The following is a 20638-nucleotide window of genomic DNA, read 5'->3' as shown; positions in this document are numbered from 1 at the left end:
AGTTTGTGGCACAACTTGACTAGAAGAAGGGATCGGTTGGTAGGACATGTTCTGAGGCATCAAGGATCGGAGGGAATGTAGAAACTAGAGGGATGAGGTGCGAGGACTGCAGCCTTGGCGGCAGCGTAAGCAGACTTGTTTCCTGGCAGACCATCATGATCAGGAACCCACATAAACATCACAGAGGCTCCATCAAGAGTGAGCAAGTGAAAGTTTTCCTGGACCCTTTGCACTAAGGGACGGGTGGTGGTCAGTGCAGAGAGACTTCGAAGGGTGTTTGGAGAGTAGGGGGAGGGGGCACAATTGAAAAGCCTGTGTTGTTGGATGTAAGCTGTGGTCTGACACAGGACAAAGAGCTCTGCTGTAAATACTGAGCAGTGTGCCGGAAGTTGATATCGAAACGTGTTGGCGCCAATGACAAAGGCACACCCAACACCACAGACAGTCTGAGAGCCATCAGTGCACACAAAGGAATAATCACGAAGTTCCATGTGAAGGTCGTGGAACTGAAGGCAATAGAGCGAGGCTGGAGTAGTGTCCTTTAGGAAGCAAATGATGCCAAGGTGTTGAAGGGTTCACACCCTCTGTGAAAGTGGAATTTAGTGTGAAGTTAAGCCACCGGAGCAGTTGCCAAAAGTGGACTTCAGGATGTAACAGAGAAGAGGGATGCGCCCCTTACTGGTGGTCAAAGGCGTCATCAAAGGAGGAGTCATAGGATGGGTGGCTATGCATGGCAGACAAATGGCATGCATATCTGCTGAGGAGAAAGTCACAGCAGTACAACAGCAGCAGTTCGGCAGCTTCTGCATACACATTCTCAACTGGGCTAGTGTAAAAGGCACCAGTGGCCAAACAGATACCATGATGGTGATGGGATAGAGACAGCTTAAGGGGATTAATGTGAAGATGCATTAACAGAGCACCCATAGTCTACAGTTTTCAACAGACTAGGGGCCAGTACTAAGAGAGGAGGCTGGTTTGATCTGCATCTGGGGGAGTACCATTGAGGACACGTAGGACATTGAAGGACCACATACAATGGGCTGCCAGGTAAGACACTTGGGAGGACCAAGGAGGTTTCCTATTGAGCATGAGCCCTAGGAATTTCATAATTACAACTAATGGAAGAGCAACAGGCCCAAGATGCAAAGACAGTAGAAGAAACCAATTGCACAGCCAGAAATTAATGTAAACAGTTTTGTCAGTGGAAGAGCGAAAGCCATGGTTGATGCTCCATGAGTAAAGATGATTGAGACATCGCTGAAGATGTCGCTCAAGGAGACAGGTCCGTGAAGAACTGCAAAAGATCGCAAAGTCATAAGAGGAAAAGGGAGTCTGAGATGCACGGTGGGAGACAGGCCATTATAGCGCTAATGGTGAAAGCAAAGAGGACGACCCTCAGGACAGAACCCTGATGCACACCAGTTTCCTGGATAAAGGTGTCCGACAAGGCACAATGCACACATACCTTGAAAACTCAGTCTTTTAAAAATTCCTGAATGGAACAAGCAGGTGACCACAGGTGTCCTACGTGTAGAGATTACGGAGAATAGCAGTCCTCCAGCAGATGTCGTAGGCTTTCTCCAAATCGAGTAACATGGCCACAGTCCGGTATTTCCACAGAAAACCATTCATGATGTGGATTGACAAAGTGACAAGATGGTCGACCACACTTGAAATCCACACTGTGCAGTGGTTAATAAATTGAGAGACTCAAACTGCCACACCATCCGGGCATGAATCGTAAGTTCCTTGCAAACAACTGGTGGGAGAAATGGGGTGATAACTTACTGTGTTAGGTATGGATATGAAAATGGCTTTACGCCAGAATCTGGAAACTAGCCTTCTGTCCAGATGCAATTATACATATGAAGGAGAAAGTGCTTGCCCACTAGGGAAAGGTTCTGCAACATTTGAATGTGAACATCATCTGGCCCTGGGCTCTAGGATCAGGATGAAGTGAGAGCACGATCTAGCTCCTTGTAGTAAAGGTGGTATTGTAGCACTCAAGATTCTGAGAAGAGAATGGTATCGCCTGAGCCTTCTATGCGAGTTTCCGATGGAGGAAGGCAGGGTGTTAGTGGGTGCAGCTCAAAATCTCCATAAAAAAGTGGCCCCGGTGTTGAAGACAGCAATAGGGTCCACTATGACATCCATCTCCTATGGACAGATGGAAATTGGGGACTGGACCTTGGTCCCAGAGAGCCGTCGGAGTTGGCCCACATGACGGAAGAGGGAGTGGAACAGTTAAAAGAACTAATGAAGGAAATCCAGCTAGTCTTTTTGCTATCCCGAAGAAAGCGACGACACACTGCCATCAGCTGTTTAAAACGAATGCAGTTTTTCGCCGTAGGGTGATGGTTAAAAACATGGAGAACATCTTTCCACATGCAAATTGCCCTGGCATGCCTAAGTCCGCCAAGGCACCAGGACACAGTGGGCTAAAGAAGCAGCATGAGGAATAGAATGTTCTGTGTCAGTAAGGGTAATGTTTGAACATATTCTGCCTCATCATCACAACTGGCGAAACAATGTTCATCGAAGGGCCGCAGGGTAGAGTAAAGCCTCCAGTCGGCCTTAGCGAGCTGCCACTTGGATGCGCACGTAGGACGAGAGTGAGTCAGCAAATGGATAGCACATGGGAAATGGTTTCTAGAGTATGAATCGGAGAGAATGGACAACTCGAGATGATGGGCAAGCTGGGCAGTGCAGAAAGGATAGGTCTCAAAGTAAAGTGGGTACTCCTGTGTTAAGGTAGAGCAGGTGAAGTTGATTGAGAAGGTCAGCGAAGAGGGCACCCCGTGGGCAGGTTCTGGGACAACCCCAAAGGGGATGGTGCGCATTAGTCACGGAGCCGCAGAAACGAGTGAGGTAGCTGCCCAATAAGGTGGAGGAAGTGTACCCTGGTGGCACCAAATGGTGTAGGGATAAAAATGGTACAAAGGGAAACGGTCAAGTGAGGACGGAAAAGATGAACTGCAACAGTTGGAAGTCGGATAGTCAGGAGGTGGGTTGGCTATGAATTGCATCCTGCATGTGCAGTGAGTCTCCCCCGTGAGATGGAATGCTGTCTTCAAGGGAAAGGTCAAAGAGAACTGGGAAGAAAAGCGAGAGCTCAGAACTGTCGTGAGGATGAAATTTTGTTCCTGGAGGTGGAGAACAAGAGGACACTGCAACTCAAAGAGCAGCCATTAGTTCTCTTTGTCGGGTCAGAGGCCGAGATCATCCCATTGGACGAGAGTATGACAAGGAAAGGGGAGGATGGAAAAAATGAAGGGGTGTCACCTCGGTGGCTGTCGAGTGTCAGCTCTCTAAGACTCACTGGTGGAGGAAGTAGAGGTTGGAGGATCCTGCTCCATGAGATCTGCAGAGGTGTCGACATTTTCCTTCTGTCAGTCTGCAGAGTCCAGGGCAGAAAAACAGTTGGCAGTGTGCTCTGATGACATGGATTTTGGCTGGGCTAGGGTATCACGTGGCAACACCATTGAAGATGATCCCCAAGTCAGAAAGGAGAAGACCATTTGTCTTTGCTTGATTTCTCTGGTTGGCAGAGGAATATTCAGATGTTGGTTGGATGGCTTTAAGAGGTCTTTGCATGTGTATTCCGTCTGTACTTTCGGACCTGCTGGTTGTGTAGCAAGTGACTTCGTCCTGTGAGGCAAAAGTTTTGTGGCTTGTTGCGCAGCTGGACTAGGAGACTGGGATGCTGCCATGACCCTGGGCTATAATACAACTGTGGCAGTGAATTTGATGTCGCATGTCTGTGTGCTATGTCCACCGTAGAGCAACGTCCAGCAAGAATGGTACTGTAAGTGTCGGATGGTAGAGTGCACAAACAAGCAACCAACTTGTGAGTTACTGGTTAAGGCACTTATTCCATCATCCATATCTCCTGGACGGCCTTATCATCGAGATGCACGGAACAATCGTGGGAGGAGGCAGCAAGGTCGCCATTGTGGTCGATACAGTGGGGAGGAGGTGGTGGACAGTCAACCTTGGGAGTGTCCCTACCACAGGTTATACATTCGGCCGGTTGTTAACAGAACATTAGAGTGTAATTCTAATGATGACACTGGTAGCAGCACATTGGGTTCAGAATGTACCATTGGACTGTGATAACTTCATAGCCTGCTTTGATCTTTGATGGAAGCACCACTATAAAAAGTGTCAAAAAAGAGTGCATGTGAGCACTAAGGATTAATCTACCTTTTTCATCACTCTGTGGGCTGCAACAAGGCCCTGACCAGAGAGCTACATTTTGATTTCTGCACCAGTCATATCATCAAACAGCCTAGTGTAAATAACACTACGGGAAGAATTCAGCAATCGGTGGACCTCAACACGAACTGGATAGCCCTGGAGGAGTGAAGCTGCAAGCAGTTGTTGTGCTTGAGAATCAGAAATAGTCTCCAAAAACAAAATACCACAGCATAAATGAGAGCAGGATTTCACAGGGCTGGCAATTGCATTGACACCTTTCTGAATAATAAACAGATTTATCGTACCAGAGGATTGACCGTTTTCGGAACGTGAAACCATGAGGAACTGTGTTGCAGGTGGGTGGGTGTTTGAATCTTTAGCCTATTTCTGTTTATGTTCAGTAGACATTGATTGCAAAGATGACGATTGGTTCATTGTGAGAAAATACTCCATGACTGCCCGTGTCTCCAATGCCGCGCTCCTTCCAATGCCCCCCCCCCCCCCTCCCCCCCCCCAAACTAACTCACCAGGCAAGGAATCAGAAGCTTAAATTATGGCAAATTAAGAGTGAAAGGAACACCAGGTTAATTTATGCAAAGAGTTGATCATTTTCAAAATGATTTAGTAGAACAATGGAAAGTCCAAGATGGTGAACATTATAGAGAGTTAGGTAAAAAGGGGCAATTCTTTAACAAAGATACTTATGTAAGTAGCAAAAGGTGTCACAGTTATGAATAAAATGAAGGAAAAAATAAAAAACTATGCAGTTATTAAAGACAAAGGGAGTGTATCGAGCAAACAGTAATATGGTAGAATACACTGGATTAAACAAAACTGTTTGCAAAATTCTTAGAAGAAACTATAAAAATTTGCTATGAGATAGAAAAATTGAAAACCATTAGAAGAGCACACGTGCAGTGCGCATGCTTATACACACGCGCACACGCACACGACTGAGACCACTGTCTCTGTCTGCTGTGGCCAGACCGCAAGCAACTGTGTGTGATGGAAGAAGCAATTTGGAGGGTAGGATTAGCTGAGTTGGGAAGGGAGAGGGAGAGCAGGATGTGAATGGGTGTTTGTGGGAGCATGCAGGGTCGAGATGGAGAGAGGGTAAGGCAACTAGGTGCAGTCAGGAGGCTAGACAGCAGGGGGGCCGGAAAAGTAGGGAAGTAAAAATTGTGGAATAGAAGGCTGTGGAGTGGGAACAGAGAAGGGAATAGGTAGGTGAAGGACAATGATTGATGAAGGTTGAGGCCAGGAGGCTACAGGAATGTAGGATATATTTGCAGGAGTAGTTCCCACCTGTGCAGTTCAGGAAAGCTGGTGTTTGTGGCATCTGGTTCCATCCCACCGACTGTGAAGCACTCATTAAAATGAAGTGTGTTGTGTTTGGCAGATCAGTAACTGTCATCCAGCTGTTTCTTGGCCACAGTTTGTCGGTGACCATTTATGCGGACAGTTTGTTGGTTGTCATGCCCATGTAGAATGAAGCGCAATGGTTGCAGTTTAGCTTGTGGATTACATGACTGCTTTCACAAGTAGCCCTGCCTTTGATGGGGTAGGGGATGTTTGTAAATGGACTAGAATAGCTGGTGATGGGAGCATGTATGGGACAGCTCTTGGATCTAGATCCTTTACATGGACATGAGCCACAAGGCAAGGGGTTGGGAGCAAGGGTTGTGTTGGGATGGATGAGGACATTATGTGGGTTTGGTGGCTGGCTGGATACCACTGTGGGATAGTTGGGGAGCATAGTGGGTAGGACATTCCTCATTTCAGGGCACAAGAGATATTTGTAACCCTGGACGAGAAAGTGATTCAGTTGCTCCAGTCCTGGACAGGGTCATACTGAGTCAAGATGGGAACACTCCACTGTGACCAGATGGTGGGACTGTGGGAGGTGGTGGGTGACTGGAGAGATAAGACATGGGAGATCTGTTCCTGTACAACATTAGGAGGTTAATTATGGTATGTGAAGGCCTCAGTGAGACCCTTGGTATATTTGAGGGGGGGAATGCTCATCACTACAGGTGCGATTGCAGTGGGTGGCTAGGTTGTGTGGAAGGGGCTTCTTGGTATGAAATGGGTGGCAGCTGTCGAAGTTGAGATTATTGCTGGTGTTTGGATAGGGTGAGAAGGTGTTGAGGTTCTTCAGGAATGTGGGTAGTGTGTCCTCACCCTCAATCCAAATCATGATGTCATCAGTGAATTTGAACCAGGCGAGGGGTTTGGGAATTTGGAAGGTTAGGGAGGATTCCTCTAGGTGGCCCATGAATATGTTGGTATCAGATGGTGTCGTGTGTGCGCATTGTTGAACCCCGGGTTTATTTGTAGGTGATGCCCTCAAAGGAGAAGTAATAGTGGATCAGATGTAGTCAGTCATGGTGACCAGGAAGCAGGGAGTAGGTTTGGAATCCATAGGGTGTTGGGAAAGATAGTGTTCAATAGTGGTAGACCATGGGCGTTAGGGATGTTAGTCTAAAGGGAGTTGGCATCAGTAGTCACAAGCTGGGCACTGTGTGGTAAAGGAAAAGGAACTGTGGAGAGTCAGTGGAGGAAATAGTTGATATCTTTTATATAGAAGGGTAGGCTGTGGGTTATAGGCTAAAGGTGTTGGTCTACGAGAGCAGAGATTCTCTGAGTCGAGCACAGCAATCAGCTACAATGAAGCATCCTGGGTAGTTGGGTGTACGTACTTTAGGAAGTGTGTAGAAGGTAGAAATGTGGGAAATAATAGGGGTGATGAGACAGATTTACTCTGGTGAGAGAGGTTCTGGGATGGGCCTAAGGATGTCAAGAGAGACTGAAGATCCTGATGAGTTTTTGGAATGGGGTCACTGTGGTAGGGTTTGTAGGTGGGTGAATCTGACAGCTGACAGTCCATCTGGCACGTAATCCTTGTGGTTCATAACAGTGGTGGAGCTTTGGTCAGCAGGTAAGATAATAAGGTTGAGATGAGATTTTAGGTGGTGGTTTGTGGTTCTTTCTGCAAATATGAGGTTAGCTTGCATGTTGAGGGATTTGGGGAATGATTGTGAGGCAAGGTTCAAGGTTAAGACATTCTGGAAAGTTAACAGAGGGTGGTTTTGGGGGCAGTGGAGGTGGTCTTTCTGTTGTGCCTGTCTGCGACTCAATATCTCTGCTACATGGTGAGTAGCAGTCTATCCTTTTGATAATATTGTCATTATACCATCCTGGATTTTCCATTGTTAGAAACTTGTATTGGATACACACTGCACTATATACACTGGTGTCCAAAATGAAAGCAACAAACTGTTGTTTTCCTGTTCTGTGTGTAATTAATGATATAATCATGCAAGCTGTCAACGGATGTCATTATGATCGTGCTCTGCATGGAAAAAGGTATTCCTATCAATGGACAACCATGCCACCAGTGATGTCAGGGCACCTATCAAGTGGGGTAGTGTTTGCAGGGTAGTCTCACATCCACAGTCGCTATGTACACAGTCACTGATGGTGCAGTGTGGCACAGAGAAAACGCCTGCTGTGGAGGGCCATAGGAAGAATGGAAGCAGGAGAGTCGCAAACTGATGGGACCTGCTGGCATAATGTGAATTGTTCCATTATGTTTCGGGTGACGCGATAGTTTATAGAGACTGAAACTGTATCCCAGAGACCGGACGTGGCCGAACATGTGTGGCATCAGAAAAGTGTGGACCATTATTTGGCTGTAATGGCACGACAGTACTGCCTCACTACTGCACTGCAACTGGCATCTGATCACGTAGCATCCCCTGGATTATTGTATTGAGGCAACCTGTGTACAGATGTCTTCAAAAGAGTGGCCTTTATTGTTGGAGACCTGCTGCCTGTTTTCCTCTGGCATGCCTTCACAGAAGGGAACTTCTAGAGTGGAGCTGTTGACATGTCACCTGGGTGGTCGAACGGTGGGCCAATGTTGTTTTCACAGAGGAGTCCCAATTTGGTCTGGAGGGCAATTCTCGATGGATTTGTTTCTGGTGGGCACATGAAACACGATTTCGAGATCCAAACATTGTGTAAAGGGACCAGTATCGAGGAGGATCCCTGATGGTGTGGGAAGGGATTATGTTGACCACTTGAACACCTGTTGATGAAATTGTATGGATGAATCAGCAAGATTTAACTACTGTCAGGTACCGTGAGGAGATCTTGGTATTTCACGTGCAGTTGTTGTGCGGTGCTGTGGACCCAGACTTCATACTGATGGATGGTAATACTCAGCCTCATATAACATGGATGGTTGATGTTTATTTTGTGAATGGAAGATGTTGCAGGCATGATGTGGCCTACTTGCTCTTCCGATTTGAATGCCGTAGAGCATGTCTGGGATGCACTAGAGATAGGTTGCATCACGTCAGCATCCACCAGTCATTCTCCAAGGCTTGTGAACAGCTCTATAGGCAGAATGGGTGTTGTTGCCTCAACATGAGGTTGATGACATTCAAAGCATGTCCCATCATTGGCCTGTATTGGTGTCAGAGGTTGTCACATCCCATACTGAGCACATTAACCAGTTGTTAGAATATGTGTGCAGATCTGTTAAGTTGGAGAAATTGAACATTTTTGTCTACCATAATACATATAGCAGTTATTTATGTTCTGTATGCTTTACATTGTTTCTACTTTACTATCACTTGTTTATACTGTTTTGTGGCAAAATTAATGCAAGTGTGCAAAATTTCCGTGTGGTGCTTTAATTTTGGCCACCATTGAATTTCACTAGTTACAATAGCAAAGATCCCAAGTACAGAGATAATTCTGTAATAAATATGTAATTTAGATTTCTTGTAGATCATCTTTAGGGACAGTGGAACAAAACTGGCACAGTGCAGTGATTGGTTTACTTGAAATGATTTTGTAGGACATTTAAAACTACATGCTCATCAGCCTCATATCCTTAACTTAAAAGAAACCAACTAAAATTATCATCAACTATATAAAGCTGGAAGAAAAACATGGATGTTATCGTGCAGTGGGAAGACAACAATGATGATGATACAAAGTGTATGCAGCGAAATGGGCCATTTGAGTCATGACAGTCGGAAATTCAGATTTGAAAGAGGAGTCAGACAAGGAGATTCCATGTCAGTGAAACTATTCATAGAATCCCCAGAGGAATAGTTCAAATTAGAAATGAAGAAAGAATACATGTTAACGGAATATACCTGCACCATCTTTATTTACGTGTTGACATTATTCTGTTTCTCATGTATATTGATTTCAAAGAGGGTAAAAACTTGAAGGTGCAAGTTTGAAGTTAGCCTGAAAATGAATTCTGAGATCACTAATTCAAGACAGTTTGAAGACAATGGCTGTATTGGCAACAAAAGTAATAAACAGAAGAGCAAAACTGCCTTTTGTAGCTTTTTAACTTTTTAAAACTAAACATGGTTTTTAAAAGTTTTCCTAAACAGGAAAATCTACAGTCTGGGTGTGCTACCAGTTTTGACTTTTTGAGAGATGGACTTCTAGTGTGAAACAGTTATGAATAAGTGCAAATGGTATGTGGATGGGAAGAACAGGTAGTTAGGTTAATGGGCGATGGGTTGATCACAGAAGTAATTTGCTGGGTTTCAAAAGATAAGAAGGGACTAGGCAAAAAAACTTAATGGAAAGTGGGTTGATGGCATTACAAAAAGTACAGGAACAGTATGGATGTGTGTGCTGAAGATCATAAATCATGGAAAAGTTAGGGGGTGGCCTTTATCTGGTAGATGATGGCAGTTGTCTAATTATGAATTGGGAGCATTGTAAATAGGGGGAACTGTGAGGTGAGGATGTCTGTAACAGAGTACAACTTTTTTTAAAAATTTTGTGTGTGGTTGGAAAATGGCCCCATTCTCCTGTGTGCCAAGCAGTTTTCCAACTTTCTTTCATGCAGCTGTGCAAAATGGAAGGAAGCCTTCATAGCAGTGTGGCAAAATATTAAGGCAACAACATCTCTAAGAAAGATCATGAACATTCCTTAATTTTGTAAATAATGTCGAGGGGATGTATTTGTTTCAGCACTAACTGTAATTTTAGTATCTAAGAGTTAGACAGTAAGAAGTCTTCATAAGTCTTGTTTTATTTTGAAGAGCCTATTGCATTCTTTACATGGGATTCTAAACAGCAGTATTCTGTGTGAAATTTTATTTTATGTATTTTTTTCATGTTTCTGTAACATAATGTATAAGGGGCGTTCAAAAAGAAATGAGCTGGAGGCACAGTTACAGAAACCAGTACCTGTATGTTAGAAGTATTGACCCTGGCTGCTGAGACACTTGTCCCACTGTGACACAAGGCGGTGGATGGCTCTCTCATAAAATTTCTGGGGCTGTGATGTTAACCAGTTCTGCACGTAGAACTGGACGTCGTCGTCCAACATGAATCTTTTGACCCTCAAAGACTGTTTAAGGGGACCAAAAATGGTGTAATCACAGGGAGAGAGGTCTGAACTGTATGGAGGGTGCCCGAGAATCTCCCATTTGAATTCCTGCAGGAGTGCCGTGGCAGTGTTGGCTGTGGAGCAGAATGACCCCATGGGTGAGATTGCCTGGTCGTTTTGATTTGATTGCTTGGCGAAGGGTGGTTAAGGTTTGCGAGTAACACTGGGCTCACTGTTGTTCCGTGCTGCAGGAAGTAAATCGGAAGGGGGCCACCTTGGTCAAAGAACATCAGCATAACCTTTCCAGTTCACCTCAGATGACGACGACATCCAGCTGTGTGTGCAGAACTGGTTAACATCGCGATGCCAGGAATTGTGAGACACAGCCATTGACCACCTTGTGTAATAGTGGGACAAGTGTCTCAACAGCCAGGGTCAATACTTCTAAAATACAGGTACTGGTTTATGTAATTATGCCTCTGGCTTGTTTCTTTATTAAAGCCCCTTATACATTTACATTCTATAACATTAACAATGAGAGTATTTTGTGCCACTGGAAGTTGAACGTATATATCCCAATCTGATATTTCTATGTTTTTGCAGTGTTGCAAAGAATGATCCTTACTAGTCTCATACACTAGTTCTTAGTCAAATAAATTTTCTTTTGATGGCCTTTATGTAAGAATAAAATTCTATTGCACCTAGCCCCGTTAATGTAAGTCCTGCCTATGATTATAGTACAGCTTTGAAGCCACTAAGCTTAGTTCTCTTTAATGAGGGAAGTACAAATATTAAGGTAGTATTCAAGATATTTTATTTTTAAATGGTATTTTGTTTCTTCCAGCAAATGCAAGTAACTCTATAATTGGCATGTGGGCTCTAAAGCCAAGTATTTTAGAATTACTGGCAGTGAAGTTGGAACCATACAGTGATAAGCTCACTTTGTGCTGCCCAGCTCTACAGTACTCACTTTTGTATCTATTATACAGTCACTGTTCAAGGTATGTGTTTGTAATTTTTTGAAGAAAATTATTGCATAAAAATTTTGTTGTCAGCTAATGTTCTAGATCACTAATCCTTTGCATTTTGTACCATCATTTAATGTAACATTTCCATTCCTTTTTGACTTGCCTTATGCAGCCGTAACTTGCATAGGACTCTCATGCATATTGCCAGTTGAATCAGAGTCCCCTAACACTGTGTGTGCGCCTTCTTGTTACTTGGTATAATGGTTGTAAAACTGTAGGTAGATCTAATGGCCATTGTTTTGGTGCTAATCTGCAAGAAGGTTACTCAGAATCTTAACTCTAAAGATCATGATGCTGGTATAAAAATTTATGGAATGTAACAAATAAGACATTACAAGACATTAACGCAACGGCAAGGCAATTGAAACGCGACCCTGTCCCATCAGTACCTGCGGCTTCAACAACTTCAGGGCAATTGCTATGCCATATACTACGTCCTAAATTGACTTGCCAAATGGAAGGCTCATTGCTGTTACCTTTTTATCAATTACAAGAAGTTGTAATAGGTTTTATTGGTTTATTATGTTTGTAAAGTAAATATTGATAGTTAAAATCCAAAATCAATCTGATTTTGTGCTATTTGGGGACACTGACCATTATGCCAGATCGAGAAATGAGTTTTGTGGTTCCTAATGTATGATGGAGCATTTAAAACTCCAATATGATACCTAGTTAAGGAGGAGAAGAGGGCTTATCCTGTAGGCATTTAATTAGTTGCAGGGCTCCTCACTTCATCTTAAACAAGTATTCACTTGTTGCATAGGTACATATGGTCAAAGTTAATTCTGGCAAACGATTTTCTATGTATGGAATTTAATAATTGAAACTTCGTATATAAATACAGTATTTATCTGAATTTTGTTGCACCCAGAAAATGAATCTCGAAATCGAAGGGGAAAAATGTTGTAACCCACACTTCAATGTCAAGACATAGTTTGTTTATTCTACCATGGGATACTTGGACAGAATGGATGAAGATACAGCTACAGTAGTTGGGTTCAAGCCATGAGCTTAGCTGTTTTGTAGATTAATTTATGCTTTCAAACATTTAAAACCCCGTAACTTGTCTTTGCAGATCTTACAGGTGTAGAAGATTTAAAAATCAATACTACAAGTCCGTTGTTGTGGTTCACTCCTGATTGTGTCACTGTTCAGCATAAGAATAATACGAATATAAACATTACATGATATGTATATTCTTCCGCATTTGCCGTTCTCTCACTCAAGTTTGTCAGGTGGATAGGATTTAAATGAGACAACAGCTAACACAGAAGAATGTATGGCATAACATTTACATTCTTATTATTCTTATGATGTGGAGTGTACATGATTCATGATTTGTAGGAACCATCTCTCGTCATGGGTAGGAAAACATCAGAGACATAGCGTTGGCCACATTGCCGTACGCAGACTTGCAAATCGGCTTCTCGTAACAGACTTTAGATGTATAACTAGCAAAACTTACAAAATAAGAATGAAAATAACTGAGAAATTAAAAGCAGAAATATAAAACAAAATTTTATTACATAACATAAACTGTAGGAACTGTTTAAAATATCAATTAGATAATTCTGAATCACTTTCATTGGATTCCTTGTTGCTCAGTTCTTTATACAGAGAATCATCCTCCATATCATCTAGTGCATTTGGTATCAAACATTTTTATAAGTGTGTTTAACAGTCTGGTTTGGTACACAGTTCCATGCATCATAAATCCATCGGCACACTTGCGACAAACTTGTGTATTTTACAAGTCCTGTTTTGTGTTGGTTGTCTGTCATTTTTCGAAAGCCAGTCCATGTACATGTGTTGAAGTTGTCTTTAAACGGTTTATTCAAACAGGCATCAAGTGATTGCAGAACTGATGTCATCCTGCCTGGAATTACTGACAAGTCTATTTTGCTCTCTAAAAATTTCTGTTTTACTGCAGATGTTGTATAGCCTGAGTACTCATCTAACACCAGCAGACTATGTAAACCAAGCATTGCTTGAGGATGACGATTCCATATAAGCCTAATCCATTCCAGCACAATATCCTCTGAAAACCACCCACTTTTGTTTGCTCATACAATTACAGATTTTGGAAACACTTCAGATTGCTTGAAAACTATGAATGGAGGTAATTTATGTCCATCTGCTGTGCAAGCCAACTTGGTGGACATTCACTGTTTTTTCACTACCTGATTTGATAATACTTGTCTTTCTTTCCTCTGGCGGCATGTCAAAATATACAGGAGTTTGGTCAGCATTCCCTATCTGGCAAAGAAAGTTCTGGTTTTCAGTGCACCACCTGATTATGAAGTGCTGAAATTCCACACGTTTTCCTTCTTAATGTTTTGACAACTTATGAGCAATTGAAGTTCACTTCCAACGTAAAAAATCCCAGCACTTCATGAAAAGACCAATCTAGTTGTGACTAGACTCAGTTTTTTCAATTTTTTCCTTTAGAGCATTTTCATGTGCATCAATTTTTAAAATTTCAGCGTTCAAAGGCAAAGCATACTGACGGCAAAAGTTAGTTGTGATGGCTCCTAGTCCCATTTTTCAGAACTTCCATTTGCTTTGCACTTGAGTCTAAGTTGCAGGAGATTTTTTTGATCCTGAAAACTGGAAGAAAAGTGCAGCTTTAAATTCAGGTGTATATGGTATTACAGCCTAGTTAATTAGAACAGCTTTCCTTTGGAAGGGCAGAGGCTGCTGTATTTCCCATCCAGCAGATAACAGGAGAGAATGTTATCTCCCTTAAAATAAGACTAGAATCTTACCAAGTGTTGTTTTTTTGTCATTTGTCCAAAATGCAACAGACATTTCAGGAAATTAAATGCAGAAGAAATGAAAAATCTGTTGCCGTAAGGGGGCTTCAAAAATATTAAAAAATACAGCTGCAAAATTCCGTTCATTCCTCAATAAAACAAGTAGTGGAAATTTCTGTTTAGTTAACTTTTAACTTTGACATGATGGTTGGTTCTTCCAAAACTTTAGAGTAGGTTATTTATTTTAGAACAGTCTATCACCTTAGCAACAATAACATGCTCAGCAAAATGCAGTTAGGGTTTCAGGAGAGTTACTCTACTGAGAATGCCATTTACACGTTCACTCACAAGATTTTAAATACACTGGTTGGTATTTTTGGTGACATGTCTAAAGCATTTGGCTGTGTATCAAAGTAATCTCTTAGATAAATCGTAATTTTATGGGATGGATGCTATAGCTAACCAATGAGTAATGTCATATCTAACCATAAGAATGCAGGAAGTAAGTTAGTACTCCGGGGACATAATTGTGAAGGGAGATGTCATGTATGGTGTTCCCTTAAAGGCTCTGTCTTAGATCCACTATTGTTCGTCATATATGTAAACGACCTTTCATCTAATGTCTAACAAACAAAATTAGTTCTTTTTGCAGATGATATTAGTATTGTGATCAGTCCAACCGTGCATACAGAAACAGAAGAAATGGGAAACAAAGTTCTTAAAAGGATCATTGACTGGTTTTCTGTTGAATGGTCTCACCCTCAGTTTTAAAAAGGCACAACATATTCAATTCTGCATATCTGCACATATCTAGGGGTACCACACCAGTGATCAATGTACAATGTAGCACAGCACATGGTGAGAGAATAATAAATAGTGTGGAAACTTCAAAATCCATAAGTGTCCATATCATCAAGAATTTAAAGGGAAAAAACACTGTTTGGAACTTCTAAAACAACTTAGTTCAGCCACGTCTTACACTTAGAATCATTGCAGATCAGTAAATTTTCATATTTTCTTGCAATAATGTCATGTGGAATAATGTTCTGAGGTAACTCCTCATTAAGAAAGTAAGTCTTTGTTGCTCAAAAATGTTCTGTAAGAATAATATATGGTGCTCACTCACAATCATGTTGAACACACCTGTTCAAGGAGCGGGGCATTCTGACTACTGCTGCACAGTATATTTATTCGCTCGTGAATTTTGATGTAAATAATCCACTGCAGTTCAAAAGGAATGATTATGTACAGAATTACAATACCAGAAGGAAAAATAACATTACGTCAAGGTCATCTTTACCATGGAAAGGGTGCACAATGCTGCAGCAAACATTTTTGACCACTGATCTGTCTGACAGGCAGCAAAGTGAAATTTGAAAACAAACGGAGTTTTAGAAAAAAAGCTTAGAAATGTTTAGATTGTAATCATATAAACAAACTTTTGATGCGAATGTAAAAAGACTCATTCCACAGCATTATGATTTATCGTGCAAAGTGATCCATGGAACATGACACTAACTAATTGCTGCACTTATAATGTTAGAAAAGAAGGAAGTTTATTAATATACTAGAAAACAGAAACTGAAGTACTGTAGTTCGACATCATATTCAGTGTAGTTGACTAGCATAAAATAGGGTATGTACATAACAAGCTATGTCCAATTTAGATTGATAAGAAACAGATGGAAAATCTGGCACTTATCTATATGAGGACAGCTGTAAAACATTTCACTAAAATCAGTACTGTTGACAGCAGCACGAAGGTTTTGCAACAGTTATGAGGAGAAAGTAACTACAGAATGAATCCGAACCCTCAAAAAATTTCAGAGATGTATTACAGGAGACCCAGGATATCCAGTGACTCTTTACAAATTAAATGCATTTTGTTGGCTTTCTTACATTGAAAATATCTGCACAACACTGCAGAAGTTGACAGTGTGCATTGTGTGTCTTGTTGGAAAACTAACTTGTTCCATTGACTCACAATCCTTGATGTTGACATCAACAATGCTCACTTTACTGTATGTCCTCCAACTTGCATTCAGTGCTGTGTGGTTCTGTCTCAAGTTTATGGCATTGCTCTGAGCCCCCCCTTCCCCCCACCCCCCACCCCCACCCCACCCCCCACCCCCACCACCCACACACACACACACACACACACACACACACACACACACACACACACACACACACACACACACACAGAGAGAGAGAGAGAGAGAGAGAGAGAGAGAGAGAGAGAGAGAGATATGTAGGGACAGGGGTGTGCTTAAGGGGATGGCGCCAAAGACTGGGGAGATACCTTCTGTGCCCAGTTGGCATCAGACAGTGCTCAGTACAAACTGCCTGAGAGAGACTAGATCTTCCAGGCTGCCAGCAGTCTTTGGATGTGGATATGTGGAATAGTTCAAAACAGAGCTTCCTTATGATGTGACAAATTCTACATTTTACTACTAAACTTATCATTGAAATCTGCCGGAAGATTTTTCATAGGTTATGTTTAGTCAGATGATGACTAATACATAGATATTTTTCCCCCTCTTCCAGTTACAGTACATTTTTGGGTGAGTGTAAAACAACCTTAAATAATACATTTAGGAAAAGAGACAACGAGACTTTTCAGTCTCGTGACAAACTATTGGTTGTGTTTGCAGAATGGAGTTCTATATTACATTGGAGATACTAACCTCGCCATTAATAAATATTCCCTTTCACTGTAATAGACTGATGAGCTAACATTTTTTTAATAAATAAATTTTATGAAATGAATGATTTTTGTATTGAAAGACTGCAGAGTGCTAGAGCACATCCTTAATATAGTAAATTTGTGGTGACATTGTATAACTATATTATTATTTCCAAACCTCAAAAGGCTATGGAACCTTATATACTATGGATTTGGTCATGTGACTTGCCAGTGCCTCTCAGGTGTGTTCATTATTTTCCATGAGGCCTTACACACTGACGATTTGACCGCACGACCTGCTCTGCAATCACTAATCCGCGTGATGAATAGTGTTCACACCTTTCACACTTGGTGATCTTGCAGTGTGGCTACAGAGGAAGTTGGTAAACAGTTGCCTTGCCTTGCCAGGTTGTGCTGCATTTATCTTTTTTCAAACTTTACAGTTGCTAAATCACAGGTATTTCCTGTGTAGTTTAAAAGAATTATGTGCGCTTTCCTGCATTGAAAATAACTTTCTACATGGAGCTTTCCATCATTGAAGTAGAATTTTGACCTGTAATTTGAGATTCAGAAAATAGGGATAATAGCAATAAGACAAAGAAAATGAGTGTTGAGAGAAGTGTAAAAAAATTTGTTCCGGACTTCAAAGATACAATATATTTTCTTTTCAATAATGAAACTAAAAGCAATGATTACTTGTCAGAATACACTCAGTAACTGGCTCCCACAAGTACACAGGCAGCTCTTGCCTCAGAGTTTCTGCTGTGTGGTTCAGTTGCATGCCTAGAGATTCAACGATGCGATAGTTGTGTATTCCAGCAATTGAATCATGCAGCTGAATCGCCACAACAATGTCAACAATGTGAAAGAGGCCTAACACAACTGTAAAACTTAGGTTGCAGCTGTTGTGTTGAAGGAAATATTATTAGGAGTATGTGAAGAAATAGATACGGCACTTTCTTCCTATCAACATTATATAGAAAAGAAATGGGTGCTTAATGTCATACCTCAAATTAAAGAATTGCCCAGGTAGCTACTTGCTTTTCACAATAACATTTGTATTTGATATTTATGTTGCATGTTTCCAATAGATGGCTGCTTCTTGTTTCAGATACAACCACTTCGTGTCAAGTAGTGGCCTGATTAGTGCTAGTCAGGGTAGAGCAACTGTCTGCGATATTTTGGGACTTCCAGTGACATTGGGACATGAAGTTCCTACTGCTTCACCGACTAGTGGACACTTATCAATAATTCTGCATCTCTTATCAAAAATGCTTTCTCAGGTACTGCATTTGAAAGTAATTTTATGAATACGGACAACTCTCAGAGTTTCCAAATAATAAAAAATTTTAGGGGTTATACCAAAAAGTAAGTTAACCTGTTTATGTTACGAGAAAGTATATTTCATATTTGTTTTTTGTGCAGGAAACAGCAGAAGAAATTCTACTTCTTGTCTTGGTCTGGACAAGGGAACTGTTGCTGCAGGCTCAGCCCTATCTTGGAATGTTGCACAAAACACAGGAATTTCTGTCTTTCATTTGGGCACTTGTAAAAGTGGGTTTTATGCATAATGTTAACGTTGTGCTGTGTGTCCTTGAGAATATTGAACAGTTCTTGTCATCAGGAAATTTACCTTGGCAGGTACTGTCTTTTTACTTCACTTTCCCTGCTTCATGTTTAATATTATGTCAGCCTAAGTAACTTGCATAATAAACTGAAACGTTTTAGAGAATAAAAACTAATTACATTTTAAAATGATTATATATTTATTGTGTGTGTGTGTGTGTGTGTGTGTGTGTGTGTGTGTGTGTGTGTGTGTGTAATTATTCAAAGTATATTTTTAATTTAAACTTGCCACCCTAATGCATAAATTTATTGAACACTAGTACTATATCAGATGCTATTCTGTTTAGTTTTGTGCCAATGTTCGATGTGCTTTCAGGTTCTCGAAAACATAGTGACCTATTAACTTCAGTGATTAAAATTGTCAGAGATTTCAATTTCTCTTGTTGGCAGTGAATTAAGTTGATCACGCTGACAGTAATGCATATTTTGACCCAGGAGCAAGGACTATGTGACGAAGTATTTATCATCATTTTTAAAGCAGATCACTTGTTGTGGGGGCTCTAGTACCACCTCTACCTGGAATTGAGAAGTGCAGTGTCTGTTGTTCTCAGGAACAGTGGGCAGAGGACATACCTCTACAGGGCCGGGATTATTCTCCATCACTGATCTTTCACTAAACTCTTCAGCTGTTGCACAAACTTCAGAGTACAAAGAAACATTTGTTTTCTATAATAATTGCATTATTTTAAAGGTTCAAGAATGCTTAATTTTGCTACATAAACACCATTTTGGTCGATATTGTTTTGTAGACGCTGTGGCAGTTTTACATTGCCAGTGTCATACCATGTCGCCACCATGTCGTTCAGCATATTTTGAACCTCCTCTTTCACCTCGTCATCAGAGCCAAACAGCTAGTCGGAAAAATGTTCCTTCAACTTAGGGAACATGGTAGTCAATGTGTCAAGCCTGGACTATATGGTGGTAGTTGATGACCTTCGAACCAAAGTTTTGCAGGAGTTCGATGATTTGACAGGCAGTGTGTGGTGGGCAGGTGTTGCTGTGGAGAATGCTTATGCCCTTGCTCAACATTCCTCTTATCCAGTTCTAATTGCCTTTCTGAGTTTTTTCAGTGTTTCACAGTACCTGTCAGCATTTACTGTTATCCCCACTGGCAGAAAGTCAACCAACTAATCCCTTTCTGATCCCAAAACATAACTCCCGAGACTTTACTGGCAGACACCCCAACAACAATTGATCATGTATGCTTTAAGCATCCACTGCTCCCGGAGCACCTGAACTACCATCTTTTCTTTCTACATACAGTGATCCACATTCTGCTTTGACAGTTGGTCTGGGGTTATGATTGCTATCCGCATCTGGTCCCTTTTTCCTGAACTCCAGATTTCTTCTCTATCACCTCTTTTCCAGGCCCACTCACATACACTTCCATGGTGAATCCCCTGTCCACAACTTTCTTGACCTATCACAAGGTCTGAAAGACTTGATTCATCCTGAGGCCATCCACCACTGGTTCTCCACTCTCAGTGCGTTTTTGGGATTCAGAAGTATTCTGTACTGATGGCTTGATGCTGGTTGCTGGTCACATTGGCTTTGCATACTGCCATGTGGTACATGATGAATTCCGCTCCTTACAGGATGGCTGCAATGTTTTCGCTATAGAGTAGGTAGGCACCTCTTGTGCTCTTGAGCATATCCTTTCATTCTCTGGTGAGTCCTTCCTCATTTGTAGAGACATTCTGAGCAGTTTACAAGCTCTTTATCCTCACCATTCCATGGTCCTGACTATCAAGGATTCCTTTCTTGCCCTTAAACAATGTGGATGCTTGATGATCTTTGTGTGGATCTTGGGTTGCATTGGGATCCAGGGGTATGAACTTGCTGGTAGATAAGCCATCTCTTGAGATTGGTGTTCCGAAATCAGATCTTTGATTGCTATTATGACATCAAATTGTAAAGAGTTGGAATAGGGAATGGCATTCTCTTGACTTTTCCAAACAAACTATGGATGATG

The 20638-nt window shown here is 41.6% G+C and overlaps 1 protein-coding gene across 1 annotated transcript in view; it reads left to right on the top strand.

The window, feature by feature from the left end:
* The window catches only part of LOC124787604 (serine/threonine-protein kinase SMG1), a 393945-nt gene that overhangs the window by 134229 nt on the left and 239078 nt on the right, over positions 1 to 20638 (top strand). Inside the window, exons 11-13 of the mRNA XM_047254356.1 lie at positions 11418 to 11574; positions 18152 to 18323; positions 18466 to 18681. Of these exons, the coding sequence (XP_047110312.1) occupies positions 11418 to 11574; positions 18152 to 18323; positions 18466 to 18681 (545 nt within the window). The remainder of the gene's footprint in view (positions 1 to 11417; positions 11575 to 18151; positions 18324 to 18465; positions 18682 to 20638) is intronic.

This window comes from Schistocerca piceifrons, chromosome 3 (assembly GCF_021461385.2).
Source record: "Schistocerca piceifrons isolate TAMUIC-IGC-003096 chromosome 3, iqSchPice1.1, whole genome shotgun sequence".
NCBI classification, from domain to species: Eukaryota; Metazoa; Arthropoda; class Insecta; order Orthoptera; family Acrididae; genus Schistocerca; species Schistocerca piceifrons.
The sequence above is the reverse complement of the archived record's forward strand: the minus strand, read 5'-3'. Positions and strand labels throughout refer to the sequence as shown.